The sequence below is a fragment of the Saimiri boliviensis genome, chromosome 7 (genome assembly GCF_048565385.1).
Source record: "Saimiri boliviensis isolate mSaiBol1 chromosome 7, mSaiBol1.pri, whole genome shotgun sequence".
NCBI classification, from domain to species: Eukaryota; Metazoa; Chordata; class Mammalia; order Primates; family Cebidae; genus Saimiri; species Saimiri boliviensis.
Genome location: NC_133455.1, coordinates 28,808,925 through 28,831,326, shown reverse-complemented (window position 1 = coordinate 28,831,326; position 22,402 = coordinate 28,808,925). Strand labels below are relative to the sequence as shown.

Sequence of the window (22,402 nt, the reverse complement as noted above, 5' to 3'; positions counted from 1 at the left end):
GTCTGTAGGTTGTTGTTGACATCTATGTGTAGTGGGTTGGTATATTCATTTTCATCTGCCATCACTCAGATATTAGGGGTTGCTCATTTCCTTCTACATCCTTAACAACCAGAAGCAACCCCTGGTTCTGATAAATGCCCTCATTTCCTTGCCCACGCTGATATTTAAGACTTTCAGTTACCTGTATTACTATTGACCTGTTCTAATATCTATCCTTTGTTGTCAGTGAAAGCTGAGCATCTGTAGTCAAAAGAGAATCTCTGAATTTGGGCAACAGTTGCCCTCCATGGGATTAATCGTTCTGGGTGAATTATAAGATAGAATCCTGGGAAGAGCAGTAAGTCATTGGTTTGATTTTAGGGATGGTAGTGTGCTTTCCATACCTTTCTTTTTTTCCATACTTTACTCTGAATTTTTTTTTAAGACGGAGTTTCACCATGTTGGCCAGGACGATGTCGATCTCCTGACCTTGTGGTCCACTCGCCTCGGCCTTCCAAAATGCTGGGATTACAGGTGTGAGCCACCGGTCCCGGCCTTTTGTCTGAATTTTAGTGTTTGAGAACTCTTTAAAAGAAAGCCCCTCTAGCAGACAGCATTGAGCAGCGAAAAAGAAGGAGATAATCATTATCATCCTAATAATGTTAAGTGAGGGAGATGGGACATAAAAGACCTTTTTTTCTGAGATGGAGTCTGTGTCGCCCAGGCTGGAGTACAGTGGCTCCATCTTAGCTCACTGCAACCTCTACCTCTCGCGTTCAAGCGATTCCCCTGACTCAGCCTCTCAAGTAGCTGGGACTACAGGCATGTGCCACCACACCTCGATAATTTTTGTATTTTTTTTTTAAGTAGAGACGGGGCCTCACCGTCTTTGCCAGGCTGGTCTTGAACTCCTGACCTCGTGATCCACCTGCCTTGGCCTCCCAAAGTGCTAGGATTATAGGTGTGAGCCACTGTGCCCAGCCCATAAAAGACCTTTCAAGCAAGATTTTATATTTTAACTTTGAGTTAACCAGATAGAAGGGGAAGTTATGGAATCCAACTTGATAAATATTTTTACTACACAGCAAAATTTTGTTACTCTTAACAGGTTGAACAAATTGAAGCAGGGACACCAGGCCGACTCCGTGTAGTAGCTCAGTCGACCAATAGTGAGGAAATCATTGAAGGAGAGTATAATACGGTAAGGAATGGGCCCAGGTTAATACTTTACCAGAAAGCAAATATTGTGCTTATTGGGTATTGTTTAGGAACTTAAAATGGCTCTTAGGGATTTCCAAATGTACTGGTTCTATGCCCATTCTAAGACATCTCAATAACTTGTGATATTAAAATCTGTTTTGGTGGCCGAGCATGGTGGTTCACGCCTGTAATCTCAGCACTTTGGGAGGCTGAGGTGGGCAAATCACAAGGTCAGGAGTTCGACACTAGCCTGGCCAATGTGGTGAAACCCTATCTCTACTAAAACACAAAAGTTAGCTGGGCATGGTGGCAGGCACCTGTAGTCCCAGCTTCTCGGGTGGCTGAGGTAGAAGCCTTGTTTGAACCTGGGAGACAGAGGTTACAGTGAGCTGAGATTGTGCCACTGTACTCCAGCCTGGGCAACAGAGTGAGACTCCATATCCAAAAAGAAAAAATTGTTTTGGTATAGGGATGGCTTCAGATTTTTTCCACCATAATTTAAGGCAACAGAATTTTTTTTTTTTTTTTTTTTTTGAGACTGAGACTTACTCTGTCACCCGGGCTAGAGCGCAGTGTCACAGTCTCGGCTCACTGCAATCTCCACCTCCCAGGTTCAAGCAATCCTCCTGCCTCAGCGTTCCAAGTAGCTGGGACTATAAGCATGTGCCTATATGCTGGACTAATTTTTATATTTTTAGTGGAGATGGGGGTTTCACCATGTTGGCCAGGCCAGTCTCGAACTCTTGACCTCGTGACCCACCTGCCTCTGCCTCTCAAAATGCTGGGATTACAGGCGTGAGCCACTGTGCCTGGCCAGGCAACAGGATTTTTAAATGGACCAGAATTTCTGTCTTGTGTTCTTCCCTTTTATCTCCCCAGGCAACCACTTAAAAAATAATTTAGTCATAGACTATGATGTTGTTGTCTTTAAACTTGGATAGGTTTATTAAGGCATTACGAATTCTCTTTTTCTTTTTTTTTTTCTTCTTTTTTTTGAGACGGAGTTTCGCTCTTGTTACCCAGGCTGGAGTGCAATGGCGCGATCTCGGCTCACCTCAACCTCCACCTCCTGGGTTCAGGCAGTTCTCCTGCCTCAGCCTCCTGAGTAGCTGGGATTACAGGCACGCGCCACCATGCCCAGCTTATTTTTTGTATTTTTAGTAGGGACGGGGTTTCACAATGTTGACCAGGATGGTCTCGATCTCTTGACCTCGTGATCCACCTGCCTCGGCCTCCCAGAGTGCTGGGATTACAGGCGTGAGCCACCGCGCCCGGCCACGAATTCTCTTTTTCCTAATAAGAAGTACAAAATAACTTCTGCTATTTCATGTTCGAAGGATTTTTTTTCCTGAGGATTTAAATTTATTTAAACTCTTGTGTTACTTTTTAAATGAAATATTTATTTCTGGGTTTGATAAATGAAACCAGATTAGCTTAGTAAGCTGAGAAAAATATGATTAAATAATAAATGCAAAGTCTTTTTGTTGTTAGTCACTAATATATTAATAATTTTTCAGGTGTTGTTGGCAATAGGAAGAGATGCTTGCACAAGAAAAATTGGCTTAGAAACCGTAGGGGTGAAGATAAATGAAAAGTAAGAAAAAAAAATCTTTGTTATGTAATATTTAATGGTATTTCAGTTATTTACAGCATTGGCCAATTATAGAATTTTAGTGTTTTTGTTTGTTTATTTTTGACATAGAGTCTTGCTCTGTTGCCCAGGCTTGAGTGCAGTGGTGCAATCTCATGTCACTGCAACCTCTGCTTCCTGGGTTCAAGTGATTCTCGTGCCTTAGCTCCCTAGTAGCTGGATTACAGGCGCCCGCCATCATGCCTGTAATCATGCTGGCCAGGCTGGTCTCCATCTCTTGGCCTCTAGTGATCCACCCACATCCCACATCAGCTTCCCAAAGTGTTGGGATTACAGGCACAGAAAACTTTTTCTTCCAGTGGCATTCACATTAGTATTTCTGTTTGTTTTCTTTTTCCATTTTGGGGGATGTTATAATTTAGAATCCTCGCTCTTAACCTCTGTGTTGGAGTTCTTTCATTCTAAGAGATCTTAGAGTTTTCTTATTTCTTTGATTTTCAAAATAGTGTCCAGAGTTGTCATGATAAGCTTTTTTGTTTCTTTGAGCTGTTTTGTTTTATTTTTAATACATGAGCACATTATCCTCAGCTAGAGTCATGATTTTGGGCTTCCTTGGGAAAAAGGAGGATTTTTTTTCTCCTTAATTATGGTAATTAATGATAATTTTTAACTGAATAAAATTGCAGGACTGGAAAAATACCTGTCACAGATGAAGAGCAGACCAATGTGCCTTACATCTATGCCATTGGTGATATATTGGAGGGTAAGGTGGAGCTTACCCCAGTTGCAATCCAGGCAGGACGATTGCTGGCTCAGAGGCTCTATGCAGGTTCCACTGTTAAGGTGAGTGTTGTGCTTGTCCTCAGTAGATACTGTTGTCAATAATATTCCCAGTTCCTTATTTAGGGGGCAGTTGGGAAGTTTTGCAGATCTTGAATGTTTTAGTTATTTTGGTGATGGCATCCTAGATGTCCTTTATTAGCTGTATTCCAGACAAGATATTATTAAGGCTGCTGTACATTTGTGACTTTATTATGAAAATGGACATTCTTGGATTCATACTAGGAATAAAGATTATTGATTAATCAGGTTTCAGCACTATTGTTAAATAGTGTACTTCATATTCATATACTTTAAACAGTTGCATTTTATGTCTTTTATTATTGCCAATATAAATCAAATGTTCTAAGGTTTTTTTATGGCACTTATCTAGGCTATGAAAGGACTTGAGGATTTAGGTAATGGTGTCAGTGTGCAAAGTAACTGAAACCACTATTTCCTCTGTCAATTTTGAACTTTTTTGAAGGGTACCCTTTTTTTTAAGTTATAACTTTGCCTATTATAACACCTTACCTCTATTTTTAAACAGTGTGACTATGAAAATGTTCCGACCACTGTATTTACTCCTTTGGAATATGGAGCCTGTGGCCTTTCTGAGGAGAAAGCTGTGGAGAAGTTTGGGGAGGAGAATATTGAGGTGATTTCTCTTTTCTCCTACGTGAAATTACTACTTTAATCCTTCAGAATGTTAAAGTATACTGAAAAGTTGATAATAGTACAAAGAATTTTCATATACCCATTATCCAGTCATATATTACTAACATTTTGCCAATTTATTTTATACACTTTCAGTATTCTCTTTCTCTCTCTCTCTCTCTCTCTCTGTGTGTGTGTGTGTGTGTGTGTGTGTGTGTTTCTGTGAATCATTTGAGAGTAAGTTGAACGCTCCTTTACCCCTAAGTACTTATTGTATACTTCTATGAACAAGGGGATTTTCCTATATAACCACAGTGTAGTTAACTACTTTCAGGAGATTTAATATTGAGTAGTATTTTTATCTGATTTAACTTTCATTTTCTAGTTTTGTCAGTCAAGCCAATTGTATTTCCCTTGTAAAAATCACATTTATTGATTTCTCTTGATTAATTATAGGAAAGTGAATGCTCTGACCATTAGTACTACTTGTTTCTAGCATTACTTTCTAATTTGTACTAACTTTTCTGCTTATATTTTATCATGAATGAAAATGCACATGAAATACAGTATTCGTTCCTATAATAAAGATATACCATTCTTATAATCAGAAAAAAAATGTAAATAATGTGTGACTAATAGGCCAAGATATAACATGCTACTACCAATGCATGTAATAAAAAGATTATCTTGTTTGTTTGTTTTGAGATAGAGTCTCTGTCGCTCAGGCTGGAGTGCAGTGGCGTGATCTCGGCTCACTGTAACCTCTGCCTCCAGGGTTCAAGTGATTCTTCTCCCTCAGCCTACTGAGTAGCTAGGACTACAGGCGTGTGCCACCAACCTGGTTAATTTTTTGTAATTTTAGTAGAGACAGAGTTTCACCTTGTTAGCCAGGATGGCCTCGATCCCCTGACCTTGTGATCCACCCACCTTGGCCTCCCAAAGTGCTGGGATTACAAGTATAGGCCATCATGCCCAGCCTGTACTTCTTCTATTAAGGGGTGCTATACTATAATTTGTTAAGCCATTCTTTGATTAGCTTGTTTGCAGTTTTTTCATTATTATAAATAGAATGACGAACATCTTCATAATTCATTGTTTCTCAGATTATTTTTTGAAGATAGATCCTCCTATGAGTGTGTGTGTATATATGACATACATATATAATTAAATTTTGAAGTTTTTAACATATTTCATATTTCTTGATAGACAATATTCAGTTTTTTTTAATTTGCTTTTTTGTTATAGAATTGTAATGTGTTTGAGTTGAAGAAACTTTGAAAAATATAAGGGAAAGAGGAAACAATTACTCATGGACTTATGTCTGTAGCACAGCAATCTTTAGCAATTTGGGGGTCATTCGTTTAATTTTTTTCCTGTAAAATTATGATACTATGATATTGTACTTAAATTTTGTAACCCATGTTTATTTTTAAAATTATATTATGTATTACAGCATGGAAGAACACTACTTATGTCTATAATCAGTTTGCTTGTAAAAGGTAGCAAAACATGTTTTGCACTGATGCTAGCAGCTAGGGGAGAAAAAAAGTCCATTTGGTCATCCAGGAATTACATCAGTAGGGATGCTGGCCTTCCAGACTTCCTTTCTCCCTCTCTTCCTCCTTCCTTCATTCCTTCCCTGTCTCCTTCCTTCATTGCTTTTAGTGAATTATGCCAAAGGAGGAAATGTCTTTTGGAAGCATTAAGCAAGAGAACTAGGTAATTACTGTAATTGATCCTGGCACCTTACTTGTTTCTTGCCCAAGTTGTCATTCACATTGGGCAACAAGATAGTATTGAGGTTTGCGTATGTGTGTGTTTTCAGTGTAAGACAGCAGGTAATTAAATGGCTTCTTTCTCTCATTCCCTTGTTCTTTTTTGTTATGAGTTAGGGTGTATTCTTTTGAGGTTGAGATACACATAATTAAGGGATGAGCTTATAGCAAAGTGCCTGACAGCAAGGAGTTTAAGGTCATTTACCTTTTGACCAGATTCCTGTTTATTCCATGAATGTTATTGTTTAATGAAAGTCTACTTCGTCTCCACTGTCTTTCACCATATATAATGTTTGACAGACATACTGTTTAAAATAATATGTCTAAATTTTGCTTTTGTATTTTCTTAGGTTTACCATAGTTACTTTTGGCCATTGGAATGGACGATTCCATCAAGAGATAACAACAAATGTTATGCAAAAATAATCTGTAATACTAAAGACAATGTAAGTGCAATTCTCACTTAATCCTTTTCTAATAATTTTATTTTTACTTAGGTTTTTAAATTTTATTTTATTTTATTTTATTTTTGAGATGGAGTCTTGCTCTGTCCTCTAGGCTGGAGTGCGGTGGTGCAATCTTGACTCCCTGCAACCTCTGTCTCTCGGACTCAAGCAATTCTCCCGCCTCAGCCTCCTGATTAACTGGGATTAGAGATGCATGCCACCACACTCAGCTAATTTATGTATTTTTTTTTTTTTAGTAGAGAAGGGGTTTTACCATGTTGGCCAGGCTGGTCTTGAACACCTAACCTCGTGATTCGCCCACCTCGGCCTCCCAAAGTGCTGGGATTATAAGTGTGAGCCACCACACCCAGCTTTAGTTTTTAATATATAGCTTAGTTGGTCACATGGTGCAGATGGCATTCCTTCAGTATTTCGCCTGTCAGTCTTCTCAGCTAATAGATATCAGCAGCTGGCAATGACCTTGGCTGCACTGCCTGCCGAGCCCTCGTCTTCACTGGCACGGGGCCCTGCACTTAGTCAGCAGGCAGCCAAAACTTACTGAGAGAAGGAACCAAAGGCATAACTTGAGAACTTTCTGTTTGTGTTTATAAAAGAGAAACAATAAAGTCATCAACTCTCAAAATATAGTGAATAACAAAAAAGAGCAATGCACATTTGATGCTCAGTAACTGGGACTAATGAAAAACAGCTCTTAATTGAGTTCTAAGATTTCATTGCCTGCTGCTACATGTAACACTGGTCAGGTGTTATTACATGTAAATCTAATGTATTTAAGTGCTTTTTAGTAGTTCCTCCTGCAGATATACTTTATTTATACCATAAGGCCCCAATTGTCAGGGTGAATATGTGTAAGAGTACAATGTGCTATATATTCCAATACTTTTTTTAGCAGACACCCGTAAAGGCCTGTGAGCAAACTCTCTACCTCACAGGATTTATTTCCATACGTACGAAATGAGGGATTGGATAATTCATATTTTTTAAACTGTTTTGACTGCTGCCACACATTGTAACCTGGGACACAGGTATGCAGATACACACACTCTCGTTAAGTGATGTATTGACTCTTAAGAAAACCAATCTTTTTAACTTATCTGACACTTTTTAAAAAATGACCTCAGTAAAAGTATAAATGATGTTAAAGAATCTACATGTTAAAAGCCTAGTTAACTCAGATAATGTTTTAATCTCAAAATTTTAATATAATTAAGCCATGTATCCTATTTGGAAACTACTGTTTTAGGCAGTAGGACACTTACAGCTTGGTTTTTTGGTAGAACCCAGGGTTTTAGAAAACATTTTCCTGGATCCACGTGGAAAAAAAAAAGCTTCAAATGAATATACTAGGATAACCCATAATGAGCTACACAGTTAACATAAAAAACAATTGTATACATAGTTTTTCTTTTTAGGCAGATTTTCTTAAAAGTTTTTTATAATGGCATATATTAGATCTCTTTTGCTGCAGACCAAAGGAGAAAATGTCAGGATTCTCATTGGCAGTATATTAACTGCCCCGTCTGATTGAGAGACATTTATTTCAATTGCTCATAGCAGTCAGTGAAACCTTGCAGATTTCCTTCCTACCGAGCAAATCCATTTTAACCACATGTATTTTGTTCTTTTTTCAATGTTTCAGTTGTTCAAATGGCATTGCTAGTATAATGTGAAAAATAATTTTACTATCAATAAACCTGCCAGTAGTTGAGGTCATAAGTAGGGTGACAGTGTTTTCAGTGATTTTCATAGATAAAAGTAGTAATAGAGAAGATGAATATTTGTTACTGCTCTTTTGTCATGAGCTATCTGAGGTAAAAGCTTGTAGAACTTGGCTTTCCCTGGGGCGTGCTTTATTCATTTTGAGTCAGTCACTTGACTTCAGTGTCTAAATGTCCTTGATTCCAAATTGTACTTAGAATGTTTATTATCTCCTGGCTTTTGTTCTCTGCTATTTTTTTAACTTAAAATATAATAAAGATGAGGAAAGTACTCACCATCCAAAGTCAATGAATGTTAATATTTTGCTGTATTTGCTTCAGACCTTTTTTCTTTTTTCTTTTTTTTTTTTTTTTGAGACGGAGTTTCGCTCTTGTTACCCAGGCTGGAGTGCAATGGCGCGATCTCGGCTCACCGCAACCTCCGCCTCCTGGGTTCAGGCAATTCTCCTGCCTCAGCCTCCCGAGTAGCTGGGATTACAGGCACGTGCCACCATGCCCAGCTAATGTTTTGTATTTTTTTTAGTAGAGACGGGGTTTCACCATGTTGACCAGGATGGTCTCGATCTCTCGACCTCGTGATCCACCCGCCTCGGCCTCCCAAAGTGCTGGGATTACAGGCTTGAGCCACCGCGCCCGGCCCTAGACCTTTTTTCTTACGAGACAATCACATATGCAGTTTATAACAGCTTAAATTTTTGAGCGCTTACTATGTACCAGGCACTATAGAAGTCTACAGGTAATAGCTTATGTAATCCTTACACAAGCCTGTGAGGTATGTGCTATGGTTTTCCCCCTTTTTTAGATAAGGAGACTGAAGCACATGGAAGTTAAGTAATTGTATTCAAATCATTTACCTAGGTAAGGGCAGATCTGTACGTTCATTCTCACACAATGTAGATACCATGCTATTAACTATTACTCTTGTGCGGTCTTCCGTCTTCCTTCACTCCCCGAGAGGCAAAACTTAATGCAGTCAACGGGTCTCTCATACTTATGTTCTTCTGTTTGCCACCTATTTATGAATGCATAAACACTATACAGTGTTTGTGGTTTCATTGAAGGTGGCATTCTCATTACGTAGAGTTCTGCAACTTTTTTATAATCTCATATTTTTAGACCCTTTTCACATTATTACATGTAAATGTATTTTAAGTGGTTTTTAGTAGTTCCTCCTACAGATTATACTTTATACCCTAAACCCAAAATTGTCAGGATGAGTATGTGTAAGAGTACTATATACAGTATATTACAGTCCTTTGTCAGCAGAACAACCTCCTGTTTGTTCCTAGGGAGTGAGAGAACCTTAGATAAGTTCTGCACCCCACAGCCTGAGCTGCCTCATTTGTTAAGATGAGATTGGGCTAGATAGTCTAGTCTAGCCAGAGTCCCCACTGAAAATCTATCAGCTGAACAGTTGAGTACATTAGATTTCTCTGCTTTTGGCACAGGTAGCCAGAGTTTGAGATTTCAAATTTATCCAAAAGAATTTCTACACAGGTATTTTAGAATGCCAGACATTTTTCTTTTGCTTTCAAAAACGTTTTTAGACTTTGCCGGGCACAGTGGTGGAAACACCTGTAATTGCAGCATTTTGGGAGGCTGAGGTGGGTGAACGGTTTCAGCTCTCAAGTTTGGGGCCAGTGCAGGCAACATGGTGAAATCCCATCTCTATTAAAAACAAAACAAAAAACAAAAATGTTTTCAGACTTTGGTGATCTTGCACTATTTATCCTCAAAACCTTATTTTAAATGACTTTTAAAATTTTATTTTTATTTTATTTTTTAAAGACTGGGTCTTTCTTTGTCACCCAGGATGGAGTACAATGGTGTAATCATAGCCCACTGTAGCCTTGACCCCCTGGACTCAGGCAGTCCTCCCACTTCAGCCTCCCAAGTCGCTGGGACTACAGACTAAGCCACCATGCCCAGCTAATTTTTTATTATTTTATTTTATTTTATTTTTTAGAAGCAGAGTCTCCCTGTGTTGCCAGGCTGGTCTTGAACACCTGGCTTCAGGTGATTTTCCTGTCTCAGCCCCGCAAAGTGCTGAGATTACAGGCTTGAGCTATGGTGCCAAGTCAAAATGACTTTTAAATTTGAATGACTACTCTTAAGGGTCTCAGTTATTGCAGATAGTCTGTGTGGAGCTGAGGCAATCAAATACAGGATGTGAGGATGCCCTGCCCTTTAATAATATTTTCCAGAGCATTTTGGTTATTAAAGACCTGCCAGCATCTTTGCCTTTTGTATTTTTCCTCATAAAATGAGTAATCTCTTGTAGCTGTCTCTTGTCTCTTTGTTCTTATTTGAAGTGAGCATCATACTCTCTGTATTGGCTCACATTGGGGGGAGTCTTTAGCCTAAATAGCTGTTACCAGCAGTCATTAAAGTTTCTGGACATTTTTGAGTTGCATTTTTAAGAAAATAGACTGGAGAAATGCTCTAGTCTGTGTAGGAAGAGAAGGGGAGAAAATCAGTTTAATTGCATTATTTTATTTTTTTTACTTTAGGAACGTGTTGTGGGCTTTCACGTACTGGGTCCAAATGCTGGAGAAGTTACACAAGGCTTCGCAGCTGCACTGAAATGTGGACTGACCAAAAAACAGCTGGACAGCACAATTGGAATCCACCCTGTCTGTGCAGAGGTAAGTTATCTACACTTCTGCAGTTTAAAAATGCACACTACCCAGCTTACAAGTGGCAGATACAGGACCCTGAGTTTGATAATGATTCCTCAAAAGAGGGCCTTGTCTCTAAAAATGAGTTTGCATCTTTCAGTATTCATTGCTCATGGTGTGAACTGGAGGTTTCTGTCATGTTGTTAAGTGTTAAAAATTATCAGAGTGATTTATAGAGCTGTGCCTTAAATATTTTATTTAGCATCTAAATTATTTTCATGGCAATCAGTTAATAATGGAAGAGCTTCAATTTCACAGCTGTCTTAAGGCTAAATGATACTGCTTGCTTCTTCAGCTTTTGGTATCAGTGGATGCGATTTGAAAATGATGCTTTCAAAAGATCAAATGACAGTAGAAATAGAAATTGACCAATCTAGGCCTCTGGGTGTCAGTGTTTCTTCGCTGCCAGTGATCATCCAAGAGTTGCATATTGTAATACCTAACTGCATAGGAATGGTAAGCCAAAAGTGTGTTTATATTGGAGAATTTGGGGAGGTGTGGGAGGAGGCATGTCATACTATGCCAGCTTATATATGGAGTTGAAAATTGCGGTAATTATCTGTTGTTGGAAGTGGTTTCCAAGTTGTACGTTGTACTTATGCACACGCGCGCACATCCCCCCCCGCCACACACACACTCCAGATTTCACTGAGCAGCTCCATGACTGGTTGGTATCTGTTCCTGATTGCCCTTGTGCAACTGAACTCATTGCCGAGTATGTGGAATGTCAGCTTAAAGGCCTGGAAAAACGTTTTAGCTTTCTTTTGCTTTGCCTTCTCTGTAATCAAGAATCCTTCTCTATTAATAGGCCCCTGGCTGGGATATAAGCCTAAAATATTAACAGGTTGAGAGATTAGGGTATTAATTATAGAAAGCTGCTGTTCTGTGAGAGAAATAGAATTAAGCTTCAAAAAAATTATAAAAACTGAAGTCTTGATGAATGCCCTTAATGTATGGTAGAACTTTTATTCAGTGGAATAACTCAAACTGCCTGTGTTGGGAAGGAGCCAATTAACTGCTTTCTTGAGTACATTAGTTTCCCAGGGATATTGTAACAAAGTACCACAAACTGGGTGGCTTAAAAATAGCAGACATTTGCTCTCTCCCAGTTCTGGAGGCTAGAAGTTCAAACTCTAGATGTCAGCAGGGCAAAGCTCCCTCCAGAGGCACTAGGGAAGAATCCTCCCTTGCCTCTTCTCTCTTCTGGTAGCAATGGCAGTCCTTGGCATTCCTTGGCTTGCAGATGTATCACTTTAATGTCTGCCTCCGTCTTCTCAGGGCCTCATCCCCTGTGTGTCTCTGTCCAAATTTCCCTCTTTCAAAAAACTCCAGTTATTGGATTAGGGCCCACTCTAATCCAACATGATCTCATTTGCACTTGATTACATCTGCAGAGACCCTATTTCCAAATTCACAAATACTGGGGGTTAGGACTTCATCATGTCTTTTAAGGTTATGGGGACACAATTCAACATGTAATAGTGAGTATATTTTAAAATGTAGATGCCATTTCAAGATACTCACAAGCTTCAATAACCATTTCTGATAGGGATGAAGGAAAAGACAATTTTATTCTTTTGTATATGAGTGTCTAAATTTTTGTCAGAATTCAGCTGGGTATGTTGAAAGAAAGACTGCTGTGTATTGGCCTCTGACCCCCTCAGGAGGCTGTTGTGCTGTGATCCAGCAGCAGCATCTGGCAGGGTAACTGCCAGCTGGGCAGAAGGATGCTGTAAGGATGCAGGATGTCTCCTGAAGCCCGTGGCTGCGGGGAGGTCAGCCAAAGGCCTGTTTTCCTTGGTGTGCCTGGCACATTAGGGCTGTGCATCTCCATCTGTTGGTGCTCTTAGGATATTGAAGCTCAGAGGCTGAAAATGTTCTGGTGCTTTGATAGGACTCTGGTATTTTATTTTTCCCAAGCTATTGGCTGATTAACAAGATAAAAAATTGGGTGAAATTGCACTCTGTGAACACACTTGTCAAGCTGTGTGCACAGCGCCATGCTGGGCACAAGGGACAACAGCAGGGATTTGGGATAAGCTTAGGAGCAGAGGAGGCAGCTGGGTGATGTGCCGGTAACAATTCCGTCTGATGCATCCTAGGATCAGGGTAGATATAAAGTGCTGGAGGCACTGGGTTGCTACCTTTGTGGTCTTTGGCTCAGGGATTCCTCTGATCTGTTTTTACTTACAGAGCACTTCTGACCCCAGATGTGTGGGGGTTTTGCTTACACGAACAACCAATTCTCCAGCTTTCCAGACACCAGCTGGGTGTCCTATAACATAACTCAATTCTGATACCAGTTGCCTCTAGTTAGCATCAGATCCTACGAGGGCTCAGTCCCATAAGCCTGCCTCCATTTCAGAGGCCAGTCTCAAGTCCAGGCCTCCTATACTTCTGACCTACTGACCTACCAGCTATGAAGTCACGGGATTCCCATGATAAATTGCTAGCATGGCTTACAGAACTCAGAAATAAACTTTACTTATATTTACTTGTTTATTATAAAGGTAACAACTCAGTAACAGCAAAATGGAAGAGTTACACAGGGCAAGGTGGTTGTGGGGAGGTGGGGGATGACAGAGCTTCCGTGGCCTCTTTAGGTGTGGCACCTTCCTAGCACCTCAATATTCACCAACATGGAAGTTCTCCAAACCTCTCATTGAGGGGTGTTTTTAGAGGTCCCATCATGTAGGCATGATTGATTAATCATTGACCGTTGGTAATTAACCCAATTCTCCTGCTCTCTCCCCAGAGGTAGGGGGTCAGAATTGGGGCTAAAAAATCTACCTCTGATGACATGGTTGGTTCCTCTGGCAACCAGCCACCATCCTGAAGCTATCTAGGACCTCACCAAAAGTCACATCATTAGCATCAGCTCAGGTGTGGTTGAAAGGGGCTCATTATGAATAGCAAAAGATGCTCATCTCACTAGTGTCACTCAGGAAATTCCAAGGGCTTTAGAAGCGCCCATGCCAGAAACCGGGACAGGATGGAAGACAAAGTACATATTTCTCTTAATATCACAATATCATAGGATGTTGGGGCAGGATGATTCTGGAGGTGGTTCTTAGCCAAGACTAGAAGAATGTGTAGGTGTTAGCTAGTGAGAGAACACTGTATAAAAGGCCTGGGTGGGAAAGAAGATGGCTCATTTAAGGAACTGAAGAAGACCCTCAATATTGCCATAGCTTAAAGAGCTTAGAGAGTTAAATATATATGTATGTATGCGCTGGATAAACAGGTGATGGTCTTGTAAACTAAGGAAGGATATTTTGACTGCCTTTGGGGCATTGTGATTCAGCCAAAAGGTCTAAAGCAGGGAGTAACATGTTCAGGTACGTTGTTCAGAAACATTCCTCCAGCTGCACCATGGAAGCTGGACTGAGCGTGCAAGTGGAATGGCAGATCCAGTTATGTGGCTGTTGAGGTAGACAAGAGGAGATGATAGTGGCCTGAGGCGGGGGCAGTGGAAATGGAGCAACACTGTTGTATTTGAGGGTAGAGCTGATAGTACCTGCCCACTGACCAGGAATGTGAAGAGGGAAGAGCTGAAGACCACTCGGGTCCTGCAATAGGAAGTAATAGCAGGAGCAGGCTCGAGAGGTGACAGTGACGACAAGACCACTGATGCGAATGAGGACCTGCTGTATGCTGGGTACTGTGTCCCTGCCTGTTGACTAATTTGGTTCTTAAGCGCATCTCATGAGGTGGGTGAGGGTAGTATACCTATTTGACAGACGAGGAAACCAAGGACAAAGAGGTTGAGTAAATTGCCCATGGTTACCCAGCCTGGTCATGGCCGAGCTGGGATTCAAACTGAGGCAGGCAGTCCAGAACCCCAAAGCACCACACTGTGGAGGTGATACTGCATTTCCACAGACTGTCCTACCGTATATGCCATAGAATTTTAAAATGGAAATGATTTCTTAGTGGCAACATGAACATAGTGGAGACACACAGACCTGGGTTGTAATCTTACTTAGCAAATTCCTCTCAGTGAGACCTGGCCATACCACCCAGGTTTTCAGAAGTGTAGTTTACACATGATATAAAATAAGAGGCCAGGCATGGTGGCTCACTCCTATAATCCCAGCACTTTGGGAGCCTGAGGTGAGTGGATTACTTGAAGCCAGGGGTTCGAGGCCAGCCTGTCCAACATAGCGAAACCCCATCTCCAAATAACAAAAAACTGGCTGGGCATGATTGCATATGCCAGCTACTTGGGAGGCCAAGGCACAAGAATCTTGAACCCAGGAGGCAGAGGTTACAGTGAGCCAAGATCACGCCATTGCACTCCAGCCTGGGTTATAGAGCAAGACCCTGTCTCAAAATAGATAGATAGATAGATAGATAGATAGATAGATAGATAGATAGATAGATAGATAAATAGATAGATAGATAGACCAGGCGTGGTAGCTCACGCCTGCAGTCCCAGCACTTTGGCAGGCCGAGGCGGGCAGATCACAAGGTCAGGAGATCGAGATCATCCTGGCCAACATGGTGAAACCCTGTCTCTACTAAAAATACAAAAAAGTTAGCTGGGTGTAATGGTGCATGCCTGAAAAAAAAAAAGTAAAACAAAATGAGAGAATATCTAAAATGAGAGAACATCTAACTGTAGGGTTGATTAAAATGCAGTCTGTGAAGTGTGTAGGAGAGTTCCTGCATTTAATAGATGCTCAAGAGCTGCACCTGTTAGCTATTCTTTTCCCCAGGATATTATAGAAGATGTGGCTGTGGCTTGGGAGGAGAGAAAATGTGGATGGCCTGAAGGTCATCACGATAGTGTTTTTGATAGGGGTTGGAGAGGGATGGATATTTTGAAAAAGCTCCAGTGATTTTTTTTTTTTTTTTTAAACCCTGGTTGTGAACCTACTTGCTTTGATACTGGATTTTGAAAAACCAAAGGCTTTAAAATCCTGGTTATGGACATTTAAAAAAATTATTTTTAATTGACGTGGAATAAATGTAGGGTGCGTGGTGATGGTTTTAAACAGTTTATAGTGATCAGATTAGGGTAATTAGCATATCTATCATCTCAAACATTATTTCTTTGTGTTGAGAACATTCCATATCCTTTCCTCTAGCTCTTTGAAAGTATGCTTTATTGTTAACTACAGTTATCCTAAAGTGCTGTAGAACACATTTCTCCTATCTAGCTGTAATTTTACATCCTTTAACAAAATCTCTCCCTATCTCCTCCTCCTAACCCTTCCCAGCCTCTAGTAATCTCTCTTCTTTTTATGTCTGTGAGTAAGCTAGTACAGCCACTATGGACAACAGTGTGGAGGTTCCTCAAAAATCTACAAATAGAGCTACCATGTGATCCAGCAGTCCCACTACTCACTGGGCATTTATCCCAAGGAAGTTGTTTTTTTAAAGCTTCTTGATCTAGGAAGAGTGAAACTTGGCATTAGGGGTTCATAGGAGGAACTCTTTTCTTTGCTAAATGCTGAGTTTTGACTTAGCAATTGGATTTGCTACTGGACCCACTGTTTTTACTGTCCAGACATATCCTGTACGATATGCTGTTCAAATGTGGTTCTCAGAATGTTTGTTAGTAGTCTATAATGAGAGGATAGAAACAAAGAAGAAAGTTTAGAAACTTTAACATCAGTTTGTTAGTGACTGATCTAATAATAAAAAATAGTGTTTTAATTTTACATGCCTTTTAAAATTTCATTTCCCCAGTACATTGTCAGTGAATTTCACAAGTGTGAGTCCAGTGGATGAATTAGAAATAACAGTAATTTTTAAACCGGTCCTGAGACTGCTTTAAACTGAGTCCTCAAAAAATAGCTACAACTCCAAGGCCAGCTGTGGTAGGCTGGCACAATGACTCATTGAATGAACTCCTCCGTACCACTTTGATAAAAATCCTTGGCAACTGAGAGCAATCTTTGGCTCTGAGGAGCAATTACTTACAAAAGTTGACAAATTCCTTATTAATTTCCAAAGAGAATTACAGGAATTCTGGAATTGCTGTTAAGAGGAGAGGCTACTCTTGTTTTGACTGAAACCCTGTGTGAGAGGGATTCTAGCGCCTGGGGCGTTAGTCATGCTTTTGTCTTACTCATTGCGAGATGGGGCGGTGGTCATTCATTCTGAATACCTGAGCTACATTGAGTAGGAAACAGATTACACGTAATTTTCAGTAGTAATTTCAGCTAATCAAGTTTACTTGTAAAGGAACAACTTGCTTTGAAACTGGATTTTGAAAAACTAAAGGCTTTAAACTCCTAGTTACAGGCATTTAAAAAATTACTTTTAACTGACACATTAATAATTGTACATATTTATAGGGTCCATAGTGATGTTTTGAAACAGAGTTTATAGTGATCAGATTAGGGTAATAGTTCAAGAGGAAAGCATTTGAAAAGACTTTTGGTGTCAAATATTCAAAGTTTTGGTGTCTTTTTTTTTTTTTTTTTTAAACAGTCAGTATAATCCCACCTTAAAGTGCGGGAGCCTTCTGTGGCTGAAATTGTTGGGCCAAGATACGAGTATGTGAGGTGAAAGCCTCCAGCAGCTCCTGACCTTTGTACGAGTCCTGTGTGTTGGGATGGAAGGGCATGAAGGCTGCCCCTTCTTCTAAAAATTCTAAAACGGTTGTTTATGAATGAAATCTGTCAAAACTGACCCCAGCAGTTTTGTTTTGTTTTTTTTAGATTTGAGACAGGGTCCCTGTCATCCAAGCTGGAGTGCAGTGGTGTGATCTCAGCTCACTGCAGCCTTGACCTTTCAAGCTCAAGCAGTGTTCCCACGTCAGTCTCCTGAGTTGCTGGGACTACAGGCACATGCCACCGTTCCCAGCTAATTTATATCTATACATATTTTTTAGAAACAGGTTTGCACTATGTTACCCAGGCTTGTCTCAAATTGCTGGTCTCAAGCAGTCTTCCTGGTCTTCCTGCCTTGGCCTCTCAAAGTGCTGGGATTGCAGGCATGAGCCACAGCGCCTGGCCAGTTTTTTACTTAGACTGATCAACAATGGCAGTTTGGCTTCCACCATCTTTTAAACATAAGAACAACATCAATATAAGAAAAAACAGAAGAGAACTAATTTTGGTGGGTTTAGTTTTGTGTCCAAATCTCCGACAAGTTCTATTTCTAAATCAGTTTCTGAGAACTAGAACCCAGGCTTGCACATTGATAAGCCTGGAATTTGTTTAGATGTATTCTTTGGCTCTTTATTTATTTTCTCATTATAAAAATGGAAAAGAAAGCATGTTTGAATTGCCCATAATACCCAATTCTAACTCAGCTATTTTTATTATCATGTATTGTTTCCCTGTCCTCATCTGTACTCATACATTTTTTAAACAAAGGAATTTTATTGCCTTTCCAAAAAAGTTGTACTAGTTTACAATGTGTCACCAGCATTGCATATAAGAGTGCTAATAAAAATGTTGCAAAATTCAGTGTAATGTTTTTTCTATAGTGAGTATAAGAAGGCTAACTACTGGCAGGGCGCTGTGGCTCATGCTTGTAAGCCCAGCACTTTGGGAGGCTGAGGTAGGTGGATCACCTGAGGTCAGGAGTTTGAGACCAGCCTGGTCAACATGGTGAAACCCTATCTCTACTAAAATACCAAAAATTATCTGGGTGTGGTGGCAGGTGCCTATAATCCCAGCTATTTGGGAGGCTGAGGCAGGAGAATTACTTGAACCTGGGAGGCAGAGGTTGCAGTGAGCCATGATTGTGCCACTGCATTCCAGCCTGGGTGACAGAGTGAGATGTCTCCCCCCCCCAAAAAAAAAAAAAACTATTTCAAGGATTTTAGCACATCTTTGTTAACAACGATGAGCCTCTTTCTTCTTGTAATTATTATTTTTTTGGATGTGAATTATCCATACTTTCTATGTATGCATTTGTATTTAAAAAAATTTTTTTTAAGATACTGGCCATTAGTACTTGGTCTGAATTTTTTGAGAAGTAAATACTTTGTTACTCTCTGAGGCTAAAACAGAATAAAAACTTTTATCAGTATTGTTCCTTTCGTACACAAAACTGTCTTCCCCCTTATTCAAAAGTTGTTTTTGTTTTTTTGAGACAAAGTCTTGCTCTGTCGTCCAGGCTGGAGTGCAGTGGCACAATCTTGGCTCACTGCAACCTCCACCTCCTGGGTTCAAGCAATTCTCTTACCTCAGCCTCCTGAGTAGCTGGGATTACATGTGTGCACCACCATGCCTGGCTAATTTTTGTATTTTTAGTAGAGATGGGGGTTTTACCATGTTGCCCAGGCTGGTCTCAAACTCCTGACCTCCTGATCTGCCCACTTTGGCCTCCCAAAGTGCTGGGATTATAGGTGTGAGCCACTGTGCCCGGTCATGTATTTTTGTTTTTATGTATAAGCAATCCTGAGCAGTAACAAGTAAAAATTGTCTAAAACTGTTAAGTCCGCAACCATTAAATGTTTGCAAGGATATGAAACAAGGAGAACTTGTTAGTGACTGCAAATGAGAGTATCAGTTGGTGCAGGCACCTCGGAAATCCAGTCAAGCCAAAGTTTCACCTGCTCTCTGACCCAGCAATTGTGCAAGGAGATGCCCTGGAATATCATAGCATCGTATTGCAAAGAGCATTTTGGCAACAGCTTGGGTGGCCAGCAGAAGGAGCCCGAATGTGTGACTCATATTCACTAGTTAAAAAATTGAATACTACAGTATACACTGTATATGCTAGGCTGTATGTGTTGTTCTAACTATAGTGATTGAACTCAATTCAGTGAAAAAAAATGGAAGAATTAGCTATTTGTATCCATGTGGAATTCAAAAAAGCAGGGTAACAGAAGAATCTACATCATCTTGCCATTTGCAAGTAAAGCTTAAAAACTACAGGAGAAATGCATGAAGAAATGCATAGGAATGATAAGCACCAGTTAGGTGGAGGGAAAGGAGGAGAAGGACATCAGGGGCTGGCACACATGGGACTAACTGGGCACAGGGGTATTTGTAGTAATGCACTTTATACCCTTCTTTATATCCAAAATATGTCATGGTGAATTTCTTTTAGAGGGTTGACAAACAACTGGGGGTACCTGATTTGTTTTAATCATCCTCGTGCTAACAAAATTCTTCTACAGATAAAACCTAAACTTTTTTCTCTTTCACCTTGGTTTTAAATGTCTTCTCCCTTTTATTCTCTGGAGAAATAGAAATATCCTCGATCATACTACTACTCTTGTTTTATTCATTTTGGTAGTCACCTAAGACGTTTTTAATGCATATAGTGTTATCTGAACTGTTCCGTTACCTCATCTGCTCAGGCATCTGAAGATGTTGTGCTTTCTCTTCCCCTGCAGGTATTCACAACACTCTCTGTGACCAAACGCTCTGGGGCAAGCATCCTGCAGGCTGGCTGCTGAGGTTAAGCCCCAGTGTAGATGCTGTTGCCAAGACTCCAAACCACTGGCTCGTTTCCATGCCCACATCCAAGGCGGAGTTTTCTAGAAGGTTCTTGGGCTCTCGGCACCCACATGTCCTGTGCTTACCACCGCCCAAGGCCCCCTTGGATCTCTTGAATAGGAGTTGGTGAATGGAAGGCAGGCAGCATCACACTGGGGTCACTATGACAGACTCGAAGCTGACATTTGGCAGGGCATTGTAAGGATGCATCCATGAAGTCACCAGTCTCAAGCCCATGTGGTAGACAGTGATGGAACAACTGTCAAATCAGTTTCAGCATGACCTTTTTTCTTTGCGGATTTTCTTATTCTCATTGTCAAGTTTTCTAATGTTGGTTTTTTCTTTTTTTTTCTTTTTTCTCTATGGTGTTAATGATATTAGAGATGAAAAACGTTAGCAATTGATTTTTGTCCAAAAGCAAGTTATGGCCAGAGTATCCATGGAATACTCGTGTTGCATGGAAGGGATAGTTTGGCTCCCTTGGAGGCTATGCAGGCTTGTCCCAGGAAAGAGAACTGTCCTGCAGCTGAAATGGATTGTTCTTTACTGATGTGCTCAGCAGTTTCTTCTCTAATATATGTCCAAAACGAGTACACCTTCGATCGACTCTAGCCAAATTTGCCCCTGTTTGCTACATCACGGACGATTATTGTTTTAAGGTCTGTTTAGGAAGGGAAGTGGCTTACCTGGCCAGCCATTGTCTGACATTTGGTAGTATAGTATGATTCTCACCATTATTCGTCATCGGGGCAGACATACACCAGAAATGGGGGAAGTAACAGTACCTATCTTTCTGTCTTTAGTTTATCGTGTGTTGCTCTAAGCAAGCTGAGATCATTTGCAATGGAAAACATGTAACTTGTTTAAAAGCGTTTCTGGTAGTTTTAGCTTTATGTTAAAAACACAAAATATAATGGCGTTAGGTAACTATAAGACTACATTAGTAGGAAAATTAGTCTTTTCATGTTTATGATTTAAATCTTTTGTAATTGCTTTTTAAAGGAAGTTATTAATATCATAAGTTATTATTACTATTTGAACACAGGTGGATGTGAAGGATTTTCATTTCAAAACCAAGTGGTTTTGACTTTTTCTGTTGAATGAACAACTGTGCCTAGTGGAATTTTTGCAGAAGTGTTTATGCTTTGTTAGCATTCCAATTTGCATTATTATAAAGAGGTATGGATGCCTCAAATGTTACGTGTTTGTCAAGGAACTGGCTCAGGATTCCATTTCAGCTGTCTTTTTTCACCGTGTAAGTTGAGTTTTGAATACGTGCTGTGGACATCAGGCCTCCTGCCAGCAGTTCTTGTAGCTTCTTTTTCATTCCTGCCCCTCTACCTGTATTTGTCAGCTATGGCACCGCGTGGTTGTTTCAAAGTACTTTTCTAGGCCACCTCAGGAAACCATGCATCTGCCTGGCATTTAGCAGCAGAGCCCTGACTGTGCCCCACAGGGCTCTGCCTCACATCCACCTCATCTGGCTGTATGAAGATCTAGGAAAAGGGGAAAGGAGAGGGCAGTTGAGGCACTTGACTGTATTCAGTTTTATTTATTTATTTTTAATTTTTTTTTTTTTCCTCCAAGTCCACCAGTCTCTGAAGTTAGTAGGCAGTATGAGATAATCAGGCCTAATCATGTTGTGATTCTTTTTTCTTAGGGGAGTGGAATATTCTATCCCCACAAGAAGGATTATACCTTATAGACGTGTCTTGTTCAGATTCTGTATTTACCCATTTTATTGAAACATATACTAAGTTCCATGTATTTTTGTTACAAATCTTCTGGAAAAAAAAAAAAAAGACAGTGTGAAACATTAAAAGGCATTAATAATATCCACATGTGTGCTTCCCTACTGAACGATGGTCTTGGGAGTCCTTGCAAAAGTATTGAATAGATCTCTGACACTGTATTCAAGAGCTAGCTGCTGAGTAGGCTCCAATGATGCTATGCTGATTTGAGAGAGACTGATGGGTTTGTTGCTATTTCCCATCTTCTGGCAGTATCAGGCACATACATGGTCAAAAAATGTTTACAGGAATGTTGATTCGTCATGTTCAGATTATACATTCACATGCACTTAATCTTCTTAGGTATCACTTTTTAAG

The 22,402-nt window shown here is 40.2% G+C and overlaps 1 protein-coding gene across 3 annotated transcripts in view; it reads left to right on the top strand.

Moving 5' to 3' along the window:
- The window catches only part of TXNRD1 (thioredoxin reductase 1), a 63,423-nt gene extending 41,294 nt beyond the window's left edge, over nucleotides 1-22,129 (top strand). For all 3 annotated transcript variants that reach the window (XM_003929633.4, XM_003929631.4, XM_074402306.1), the window contains 7 exons: nucleotides 1,088-1,180; nucleotides 2,697-2,773; nucleotides 3,457-3,613; nucleotides 4,140-4,247; nucleotides 6,372-6,467; nucleotides 10,717-10,851; nucleotides 20,192-22,129. In XM_003929633.4, coding sequence (XP_003929682.1) covers nucleotides 1,088-1,180; nucleotides 2,697-2,773; nucleotides 3,457-3,613; nucleotides 4,140-4,247; nucleotides 6,372-6,467; nucleotides 10,717-10,851; nucleotides 20,192-20,254 — 729 coding nt within the window. In that variant the 3' untranslated portion in view covers nucleotides 20,255-22,129. The remainder of the gene's footprint in view (nucleotides 1-1,087; nucleotides 1,181-2,696; nucleotides 2,774-3,456; nucleotides 3,614-4,139; nucleotides 4,248-6,371; nucleotides 6,468-10,716; nucleotides 10,852-20,191) is intronic.
- The last annotated feature ends 273 nt before the right edge of the window (nucleotides 22,130-22,402 follow it).